The 11,977-nt window shown below is 35.4% G+C and overlaps 1 protein-coding gene across 2 annotated transcripts; it reads right to left on the bottom strand.

The window, feature by feature from the left end:
* Positions 1–9,317: 9,317 nt before the first annotated feature.
* LOC145097427 (uncharacterized) lies at positions 9,318–11,764 on the bottom strand. 2 transcript variants are annotated; one of them, XM_079034984.1, is made up of 2 exons: positions 11,654–11,764; positions 9,318–11,023 (listed from the first exon to the last, which is right to left on the bottom strand). In XM_079034984.1, exon 2 carries the CDS (start codon positions 11,019–11,021, stop codon positions 9,405–9,407), a length of 1,617 nt encoding a protein of 538 aa, XP_078891110.1. In that variant the 5' UTR covers positions 11,022–11,023; positions 11,654–11,764; the 3' UTR covers positions 9,318–9,404. The 2 variants fall into 2 exon arrangements, with proteins under 2 accessions (XP_078891110.1, XP_078891111.1); XM_079034985.1 differs by lacking the exon at positions 11,654–11,764 and adding an exon at positions 11,165–11,635.
* Between the last annotated feature and the right edge of the window lie 213 nt (positions 11,765–11,977).

Here is an 11,977-nt window from a genome sequence, read left to right as displayed (position 1 = left end):
TTAGGCGTGGCGCGTGGCAAGGGGTGATATGGTGCGTTATGGCGTGTTATGGCGCGTGTTTTTTCGTTTGAGACGTTTTTTTTGCTCTTTGTTATGTCTTTCCTAATCGGAGATACAGGTATTGTGGTTTTCGTTAAATTTTTGTTACTAGTTATTGATCTAACACTTATAAAAAGTAGTTATATTTAATATAAATTTATATTTATGTGGTAATATAATTTTAAATTAATACAAAATCGCCGCCTTACATCACGCCTTGAAAAACGTCATGGCTCGCCATGGCTCATTAAGCTTGAGGCTTGACCATGCCGCCACGCCACGCCTCATGCCATTTAGAACCTTGACTCAAACACATGTCTTCGAGTTCATTTTTTTTATTTTTAGAAATTTTATTCGTTTTCGAGTTATATGGTTTGAATTAGCCATTATATAACTTGAAACCCATTTTTGAATTTCAGTTAACTTATCTATTAATCATATTTAAAAATAATTTTATACCTAATCTATGTTAACAATATTCACATTTAACTAACCTTTTTATATTTTTTTTTATAAAAAATGATTTAAAAAAAAAAACAAAACGTCGAAAAACTGTATTCAAACAAAACGTCAAAAAACTAAAAAATATTATTCAAAACAACATCAAAAAATATAAACAAACAAAATATAAAAAAAAAAACTAAACAATATATTATAATAAAGGCTAGCACAACATGGTTAGCACAAACTTCGTAGCCGGCTCTACCTGTAAAAAGGGCATAACCAGAAAAAATTGCAAGTTTTGCTGTGAAAACGAACCAAAATACCATCAAATGGTAAAATCGACATTTTGGGCCAAACATGAGACTTTTTATGGCTTTATCCCCATACACAAACTACAGTTACATTCAAATCCAAAATGGTAGTAAACTTTAGTTATTGGATATATTATCACAATCTAATATATGTTAAAGATAATGTTATATAAAAAATATCATATATATTTTTAAATATGTTTGTAACACATTTTTGCAACGGTCATATCAATAGATGTAAAATGTTTAGTTAAGAATAATAGGATTCTATGTGATTAAGTTAGAATAATCGGGTGGTGGTGTGTTTTTATGCAATGCTTGGCACATCAAATATAAGTATATGTTTAAATGTGTGAAACAAATAAAGATATTACAAAGATTAAAATAGGAAATAGTAAATCAGATAACCCAACCAGAGACGATCGTTAACACCAGTATAGTTTGTAGTGCATGTTCCTATGTAGAAACCTTCTCAGACAATCTTATAGGGTTTCCCATTTTTTGTGGCGTATTATTTGAACATCTTTTAGATGATGAGACCAAAATGTGGTTCCTGTCATCATCTCGTTCAGCATCAGCCTGCAAAATAGATTATTGTATTCATCCATCATGTCTCGATTTGCATATACGTGTTTGGGATGGAAAATCTCAAAGAATGCATCAAACAATGGGGATCGGTCCGACAGACATTCATCCTCAACAGTTTGAAACTCAAATTTTTGTACATTCGTAGCAGGAGGAAAGAGGAGCCTTGTTCTTAGATCCTCGATGTCAATGTCGAATGGCAGCTTAGAATTATTCCCAGTTGTTATATGAAGATCACACTTATGTAATAAAGCGGGTGCTTCCCTCAACTTGAGAAAAAAATCAACATCAACAGGAAGGTCGAGATCGAGTGAAAGGTCGATATGCAAGAGTGATGAGTCCGGAAACAAGAGACTAGGCAGCGTGTCGCCATCAAAGTCGAAAAAAAATAATTTTAGAGCATGCGCTTGTACATCGATAAGGCTTTCTAGGCACGACTGCAAGGAGAATCTCTTGATCGAAGCACATGTGAAATGGAAGCTTCCCAACATCCAAGATGAAAGATGAAGCGTCAAACACTTGAGAAAGGGAAATCCTGATTTGATCATGTCCAAACTTGCGTTGTCCGCTATCTCACCACCTAACATTAAGTGTGTCATATTGCTTCCTAATGATATCGAATGTGCATTTGAGTTGAATGGAAGAGGGTGTGGGTCCCACAATCGTGCTGAATGAAATAAGTTGTAGCTAAAAACACCAAGATTTGGGACATCACAAATTTCCAAGGAAGTAGATTGCCAACCATCTAAACCTATACTTAATGCGTAAAGAAAAGGAAGGTTTATAACCTTGATCGTCTGAACCCCTCACAAGAATCAGAGTATATATTTGGAAGCTCTATCTTCGCAAGCAAGCTACAAGACGACAATATGAGATTGAGTGTCTCTTCACTTATGCACACACCATCCAAGTGTAGTTCTAGCAGGGATACACAGTTGATCACCAGATGATGGCTAATCGTCATGTGAATGGAACGGGTCCCTCGTGAAGCTAAAACTATTAGCTTAGTTAGGTTCTCACCCAAGAGTATCTCATTTGGCAATGTAAACGAGGCATAGGAACGGAAAGGGGATATGGAAAGGGAAATCTTTTTAAGAGAAGTTTTGGTTGACACGGACCGTATCCATTTTTCAGCATGAGAAGCCAACTCTTGGTTCTCAATGTCGATATCAAGATCAAACCTTTGGATTGGTATGTGTTCACAGAGATACCTTTTTCAGAGTGCACTCCACGTCCACTAATTTCATGCTCATTCCTTTTCGTCCATTGAGAACATAAAAACTGAGTGTAGGGATGGTTGACCAAGCGTGTAGCCATGACTTGGACAACACGCACGTGCGGGCTGCTTCTTCTACGGGAAATCGTGATTGTATGCGATGCATCAACTCCGCAACATCATCTACTTCTTGTCTCATCATCCCTGCAAACACATAATTAACAGCACATCATCAACTTTCCACATCTTATCTTATATATATATATATATATATATATATATATATATATATATATATATATATATATATATATATATATATATATATATATATATATATATATATATAAGACAAAACATCAAAAATGGTCCATGTGATTTCCGAAAATCTGAAGTTTAGTCCCTAATTTATAAAAACCTCATAGATGGTCCCTGCAGTTTCAAAACTTTTAATAAATGGTCATTTTCATTAACTTCGTTAGCTTTTAGCTGTTAAGTGAAGGGCATTTATGTCATTTCACTATCACAGGGACCATTTATGAAGTTTTTCCTTATTTAAAAAATATGAATATTTAATATTAAAAGGGTCCCAATCCTCCCCCCCCCCCCCCCCCCCCCCATCTCTCTCATCCCCAAATCGATCAAAGGAAGGAAATAAATCGAAAAATAAATACGATCGAAACAATTGTGGGCCTCCGGTGGTTCATCTTTTGTGCAAAAGGGAAGAGGAAACCAGAGGTCCAATCTGATGGATTCGTTGAGGGATTTAATCACAATGAGGAGGGAGCACCTCTATTGCAGAGTTGGTCCGAAGAAAAGAGAAGCGACGAAGCAGCGAGAAAACTCTCTTTCTGCGTCAGAAAGGAATGTGAAATGGGAGGGGAAAGGTGGTCTGACGGGGTGACACAATCAGTAGCAGCAGGTGAGGGGTTTTGTTTTGGCTTTATGGGGAATTGGTGAAAAAAGGGAAAACAAGAGGGGCTGTTGCCTTGTGATTTCGCAGGAAAATCTCCACCTGAAACTCGATGGATGAAGCATGATATAACGAGGGATCTGCTTGGGATTCGAAAACAGAAGGAAACAGGAGAGAAGTCGGAGGTTCTCGGCTACCTTTCTTCTCTGGTGAACAAAACTTACTACCTTGTCCGAACTGGTGAAACAAATCACAAGCCTTCTTCTTCACTACTGTTACATAATCACTCACTGGAGGTTTGCAAAATCGAATTAAACAAAGTATAGGTGAAACGAAGCATAATTCGGATCAAATGTTGTATGTTGTCATGTACCAGTTTAGTCAATGGGTGGTGTAGAGCAGGTAAGAACTGGTCAATAACTCGTGCACACTATGTGCTTCTTGAAATGCTTGAGCACAAATCAAACCTAGTGCAGATAAAGATATTTTGCGTAGCCAATAAATTATTTTCCTGATTCATTTTAAAGTTAGTTTCCCTGTTTTTGTTACTGTAATCGTGGTTTCATATAAATATTTTTGGAGATGATGTTTCATCATTCTCTTCTTGATGAACATTGTTTTGCCGATGAACTTGTAATCTTGGGTTTAAACAAAGATTCATTGTGTTAAATCGGTGGCTTTTTGATGGCCCTTCAAGTGTGTATGTGTATGAAATATGTCCATGTGGTTTAAGTTTTACAAGTGAAGACAAAGAAAAAGACCATGGGGATGAGAGAGAGAGAGAGAGAGAGAGAGATTAAATAATTATATTTTCTTTTATTTTTTTAAATAAGAAAAAACTTCATAAATGGTCCCTGTGGTAGTGAAATGACAGAAATGTCCTTCACTTAACGGTCAAAAGCTAAAGGGGTTAACGAAAAGGACCATTTGTTAAAAGTTTTGAAACCACATGGACCATCTGTGAGGTTTTTATAAATTAGGGACTAAACTTTAGATTTTCGAAAACCATAAAAACTTCAGGTTTTTATAAAAACTTCAATTTTTATAAATTGAAGTTTTGTCTATATATAAATGAAACTAAAACAACAATGCTACACCAACCATTCCTAAAAAAATTGCATATACAAATCAAACTAGAAATTACTCTGATTGCTTGCTAACACCAGATTTGTATATCCATCCATATATAATCTCTACAAATTTAGGGGTTTTGTCTTCTAGTTTAATATATATCAGCTATAGCAATTAACCAGAAACAGAAGCCTATAAGACACAACTTGAAACCATGTTTGGCAGCACAATTTGTCTTATTAGCATACAAAAACTCTTAGGCCCTTTTTTGTTTGGGCTTGTTTGGCCCTTTAGCTCTTTAGCTAAGTTTAACATAATTAGCTTTCATATTTAAATTGTCATTCCCTTTCATTGTAATTGTACTCTTGTATTATTTAATAATGAATCCTTAGGCTACCCGGAGTGGATGGTAGAAAGACGCGTGGGAGCTGACGTGTTAGCCCCCTTCACGCATGAACACCGCCCCACATTCCAGTGGGTTGCTTGTTGCGTGGAGCTGGAGACGGAGCGAATTGATTGGGGGATAAGCTTTTTGACCGTTGAAGCATATTTGACCGTTTGTAAAAAAAAATTAATTAATTAATTAATTAATTACAATCCTTTCTCTATATATGTCTACATTTTTCCTCATTTCAAACACACCACACACTTTGAACACAAACATATACACTCATAAAAAAAATACACTTTCCTCCATGGATCCAAACCAAAATAACCCACCCACCCCGAACACCCCAAACACTCCAAATGATTTGTTAGCGACTATTGGCTATATGTAATTGTTATCATCTCCCGTTCAACAACAACCTCTATTCACCAATCTTTCATACCACCCACACTACTACCAACAACAACCACCACCATAATTTGTTCAATCCCAATTTCAACCCTTTCAACAACAACCACCTCCACGAGCCCCAAACTTCCCATAGTCAACAAACTTCACAACCATCTCATATTTCATTATCTCAATCTCAACCCGTAAAACTCGACATTGAAGATGACGACGAACGGGTTCAAGAAACACAACCAAGTCGTAGAAGGCAAAAAAAATCAAAAGATTCAACAAAAAAGAAAAATACCCAATGGACCGAGGAGGAGGAAGAGGCAGCTTTAGCTAAAGCTTGGATTTCCATATCACAAGACGGGGGTGTCGTCAACACGCAATCAAGAGAAAGCTTTTGGAATCGTGTTTTAGACCACTTCCACGTGTTATTAGGAAATCAAACGAGTCGGACATGACTCAGTCAATGCTAAATGGCATGATCTTAGAAGGACGTGTACCAAATTTAACGACGTATTTGACAATCTAAAAAATATACATCGAAGTGGTAGCAACGATTTCAACATTTTATCAACGACGTTGCACCAATATAAAATTACCAACAATGGTAAACCTTTTGGCAACCAAAAAGCGTGAGACGTTTGTCGCAATGGCCCAAAATGGGTCCTTTATCCGGAAACGGCGCATTTGAGATCTACCACCGGTTTCAACAAAAAGGCCGAGAACGTCCGAGTCGGACATCGGTGCTAACCTCGACCTCAATGATGAGTTCGACGCCACCGAGGGGGAGGGTCCATCGGACGTCCATCTTCGTCGACCACCGGGAAGGGACAAAGCGAGAAAGGGGGCTTCGTCTAGCGGGAAATCAACCAACGAAGATGTATTAGCGGACACAATCGAAAAAACTCTACATTTTTTAGAAAATTTTTTTTGATTCAACGGAGGAGCAACGCCGGCGACAATTGGCACTCACCAATCTTCAAATCATAAACACGGTGCCGCAACCAAATCTCGACCCGAAAAATTTAAAGGTGTTTTTGAAAATTCAACAAGAAATTCTCGACCAATATCGCAACTAGATTTGATGTTTTTTTTATAAATTTAGGTTTAAATTTCTAAGTTATTTTTATGCTTTTTTAGTATTTTTAGTTTTAATTTTCTATATATTTTTATGTTTTTCTAATAATTTAGGTTTAATTTTCTATGTTTTAAATTATGTAATGTGGTTTTAATTAATATAATATATTTTATTATATTTTAAATTATGTTTTTATCTACTTTAGTCATAAAAGATAAAAAAAGTTACGTATTTTATAAATTATGTTATTTATTTAATATAATGTTAAAAAAACTAAAAAAAATAAAAAAAATGAATGTTGTTAATGATGACCATTTCGTACGTGGAGTGGCTTGGTGGTGAAGGTGACGTGGCGCAGAAGTGACACCACTTTGATCACTCCACATAGTAAGCAGTTTTTTGTTCACACTGTATTCATCTTTTTCTCTCCCTACTCCTTGTCTTCGAATTCTCAACAGTTAGATTTTAAATCAAAATTCGACCAGTGGCTGAAAGGAGACTCCTGGCGTGTTGCAACAGTTATGTTTACCAATACATTGAAGCGTGTGTCATGCTCATGCACATAACCAATACATTGAAGCGCGTGTCATGCTCATGCTCAGATTGTTTACCCGCTCAATTGATTTCTAATTTTACAGGTTGGCATCCTTATAGGAGGTGGATTGAACTTGTTTTTGCCTGCATTACTAAATTTAGCCCAAAAAAATATGATTTTTTTTTTTTTTTTTTTTTAACTTCGAAGTTTCAACAAAGAATTCGGAATTTTCGTCCAAAATCATGGAATGTCAGCTTGAAATGTAATTTTTTTTTTTGGCACAAAATGTATGTTTTTTCTGGGTACACAATACCCATTTTGAACTTGTGGTTAGTTTTGCCAAAAATAAATTTTTTTGGTTATTTTCTTCAAATACAAATTACATTATGATTAGATTACTCAACTTACCATTAATAAATATATTTCAAAACATAAAAAAACAACATAATTAATTTTTTAACACATTACATACTAATTAATTTTTAATTACTCAAATTCCCATTAAATATATTTTAAAAGGGATATTTATAAAAATGACAAGTAGAAATGAAGTAATAATCCGGAATAACCAACTAATTCAAGATTTGAAAAATCGATCATTATATTGGAATGGGTAATTTCTGACAAACTTTATTCTATACTAAAGATACATTTTCTAACAATTAAATACAAATTCTGGATTCTAGATAAGAAAAAAAAATTGTGTAATTGCAACAATATGTTTGTAATCCGATAAACAAATCAAGTATTTCGAGAAAATGCTTTACTTTTTACATAAATCTAACAAAAATATAAAGATTCATAGGAAAGAAGAAATAGATACAATAGAAATGCATGAAATGTGATATTTGGTTGAAAAACTGAAATCTAACAAAAAGATAAAGATTTATAGGATATTCGAAATAGATACAACAAAAGTTCATAAAATGTGATATATATTCAATAGAAAACCCGATGATATTATACATTCTAAAATCTAAATCGCCGTTCCAGAAATAGCTAAAACACATGGATTTGACTAAAAAGTTGGGGTCTAATATGATGAAAACACGCTGATTCATCTCATTTCATTATTTTTATTCATCTCATCTGATTCTCGATTGTGAACATAATCGTTTGTAAATAATGATCTTGAGAAACAGAAAATTAGTATTTCTGAAGTCATTGAGAAATCTAATGAAGACATGATTATTTCGTTTGTGGATATGCACTTAAAAGATGTTTAGGTTGGTGATTTGAAGAAATGGCTCTTATCTTGAAATGTCGTCTTGTAAACTTCAACATGAACTGGAAATGAATGTTGCAGAGTTGAGGTTACAAAAGGAGGAAAAAAGAGACTTTCAATCACGTTAAAAGATCAGAAACATGAGATTGAAGCATTTGAAGCTTTAAATTGTGAAGCCTGTGAAAGTGCTGTGAAAAGCCATGTACTTGATGTCAGAAAATCTCCATGATGCCTGAAAAGCTTAAGAGAGTATCGAAATTGAATTGGAAATTGTTCTTGATGAAAAGAACATTTTGATAAGGAAGATCTAAAAAATCTTAGTTGTGAAAGAGACGTAATCAATGTCAAGCTTCTTGAAGAAAAGGAAGAGGAATTGAAGCTTTATGAAAAGTCAGTGGAAGAGCTAGAATGTACTGTGAATGTACTAAAGAAGCAGGTGGTGACCTTCTTCAGCTTTATCATAAAATAATTAAAAAATTAAAAAAAAAATAAATAAAACTCTTTTTTTTATTTGTCTTTTATTTATATTAACGCTGTTGAATTTATAAGATTAAGATGATGAAAGGAGATCAGAAAGATAGCGGTTGCAAAGGGAGGAGCTAGAACTAGAGCTTAATGCTTTGAAACAACATATGGTAGTGGCACCATAAAAGTAAATGAAACTAAAGTTTGGGTGCAACCTTCTAAGAAATTGAAGCAGATGCAAGAATATAAGGTTTCTGTTAAGCCAAATTACTAGAAATTAATATGTGTTACTTTGATACAAGTGTCCATTAATGACGTTATAGTTGGTTTTTGTAAACAATTCCAACTGCAATATGAAATGTCTAGAAGTTAATTGGGATGTTGTTGATTTGTTTTTTTTAATGGCATTTTGATGAGAAGGGTTATTTTGGGTACACAAATATTATGTGTATGTTTGGTTCTAGTTGAATCAAATTTTATGTTTTGATGTGTGTGTCAAGAAATGAGAGGGTTTTAGAGATGAGTGTGGAAGGGTTTTTTGAGAGAATGATCTTTTTCATTTGTGTTTTACGTGATCCATTAACCCAATGAATTATTATAAAGAATATTTTTTGAGGGTAATATATTTGGTTTGCATTATTGCATAGTCAGTTAAATGCAAAATTAAACAAGAAGTTTCATTCAGAAGTTAACTTAATAGATTAACTTATTCGGAACTTCTAACCCAGTTAGCAATTATTAAACGACCCCTAACCCAAATAGAGACGATAGTTCACGCCACTTTAGTTTGAAATACATGTCCCTGTCTAGAAAGCTTCTCTCGGAATTTGTTAGGGTTTTCCATTTTTTGTGGCGTCTTATTTGAACACGTTTCAGGTGACGATGCCAAAATGCACTTCCTGTTGTCGTCTCCAAGACCTCCCTCATCATCAGCCTGCAAAAGTGATTATTGTCTCTATACGCCATGTCTGGCTTTGCACATACGAGCTTGGGATGGCAAATCTCAAAGAATGCATCAAAAAACGTGGATTGTTCCCACATGCATTCATCCTCATCCGTTTCAAACTCGAGTTCTTTCACGTTCGTAGCAGGAGGAAAGAGGAGCCTTCTTCTTAGATCCTCGATGTCAATGTCGAATGGCAACTTAGAGTTGTTCTTAGTTATTATACGAAGGTCGCAGTTGCGTGATAAAGTGAGTGCTTCCCTCATCTTAAGAAAAAAGTCAGCATCAACAGGAAGGTGGAGAGCGAGTGAAAGCTCAATATGCCTGAGAGATGAGTCCGGAAACAAGAGACTAGGCAGCATGTCGCCACCGAAGTCGAAAAAAAGTAATTTTGGAGCATGTACTTGTACATCGATAAGGCTTTCTGGGCACGACTGCAAGGACAATCTCTTGATTGAAGCACATGTGAAATGGAAGCTTCCCAACATCCAAGACGTCAGATGAAGCGTCAAACTCTCGAGAAAATGAAATCCTGATTTGATCATGTTCAGACCTGCGTTGCCCGCTATTACACCACCTAACATTAATTGTGTCACGTTGCTTCCTAATGAAATCGAATGTGCGTTTGAGTTGAATGGAAGAGAGTTCGGGTCCGGAAATCCTACTTTATGAAATAGTTGGTAGCTAAACACACCAAGATTTGGGACATCACGAATTTCCAAAGAAGTAGATTGCCAACCATCTAAACCTATGCGTAATTTGTAAAGACGAGGAAGGTTTATAACCTTGATCGTCTTGAACCCCTTGCAAGAATCAGAGTATATTTTTGAAAGCTCTATAGTCACAAGAAAGCTACAAGACGACAATATGTTATTGAGTGCCTCTTCACTTATGCATACACAATTCAAGTGCAGTTCTCTTAGGGACACACACTTGATCACAGGAAGATGGCTAGTCGTCATACAAACGGATCGGATCCCTCGCGAAGCTAAAATTCTTAGCTTAGTTAGGTTCTCACCCAAGAGTATCTCATTTGGCAATGTAAACAAGGCACACACACCGGAAGGGAATATTGAGAGGGAAATCTCTTTAAGAGAAGTTTTGGTTGCCACGGACTGTATCCATTTTGCAGCATGAGAAACCAACTCCTGGTTCTCAATGTCAATCTTAAGGTCAAATCTTTCGATTGGTATGTTGTCACGGAGATACCTTATAAGAGTGTGTTCCACGTCCATCAACTTCATGCTTCCTTTTTGTTCATTGCAAACACGAAACCTGAGGGTAGGGATGGTTGACCAAGCGTGTAGCCATGACTTGGACAACACGCACGTGCGGGCTGCTTCTTCTACTGGCAATCGTGATTGTATGCGATGCATCGACTCCGCAACATCTTCTACTTCTCGTCTCATCATCCCTACATACACATGGTTAGCAACACATCATCAACTTTCCACATCTTATCTTATCTTATATATACTAATATAGTAATATACACATATAAATCAAACTAAAACTAAAACTAAAACAGCAATGCTATACAAACAGGTACACCAACCATGCGTAGCTGAAAATTTGCATATACAGATCACACCAAAAACTACTGATTGCTTGCTAACACCATATTTGCGTAGTTTCTACAGATTTAGGGGTTTTGTCTTCCGGCCAGTTTGCTATATATGCAGCAATAGCACTTAACTAGAAACGAAAGCCTACAAAACATAGCTTGAAACCAGGTTTGGATGCACAATTACTCTTATTCTTAGCTAGCCAGGGCCCACCATCCAAAATACAGATTAATTCGGTGAATTCCTCCCGTCACCGGCGATATGATGTTGACCCAACCATGAATTAAATCTACCAACTGCTTTAAATCTCTTCAAAACTTTCAAAAGTTCTCAAGAATTCCAAACTTATAATACGAAAAAACCCAATCTTGTAATGATGAGTTTAGTCGATGTAGTTTTTATGCCTCTAATTGTTCAAATCGAGTATTGATACGCACCAAACAGCAGGCAACAAGACTGAAAACTAATCGGAGATTTACCTGATACCAAAAATGGAGAGGCGAGCACCAGCACGCGGTTCGTCAACCATTATAATTCATGATGATGACCTAGGGGTTCATGTTTTATTTCTACGAGAGCGGGTGTTTAGTGATACTTTTCAAATAAGTTTGACTTATTTGCGTTTAGTTGCGAAAAAAAATATCGCGTTTTCAGGAAAAAAAATTCAAGAAAAATACGAATTATGGAAACAGGTTTATTTTGTCTATTTTTTTAAAATTTTCACAAAAAATGAAAATTTTTCGTTTTTTAGAATTACAAATAAGTAGAAAATTTTGAAAAACGGATAATAATCGTTTTTTATA

Source organism: Lactuca serriola, chromosome 4, assembly GCF_051521515.1.
Source record: "Lactuca serriola cultivar US96UC23 chromosome 4, Lser_US96UC23_V15, whole genome shotgun sequence".
In the NCBI taxonomy this organism is placed as follows: domain Eukaryota; kingdom Viridiplantae; phylum Streptophyta; class Magnoliopsida; order Asterales; family Asteraceae; genus Lactuca; species Lactuca serriola.
The sequence above is the reverse complement of the archived record's forward strand: the minus strand, read 5'-3'. Positions and strand labels throughout refer to the sequence as shown.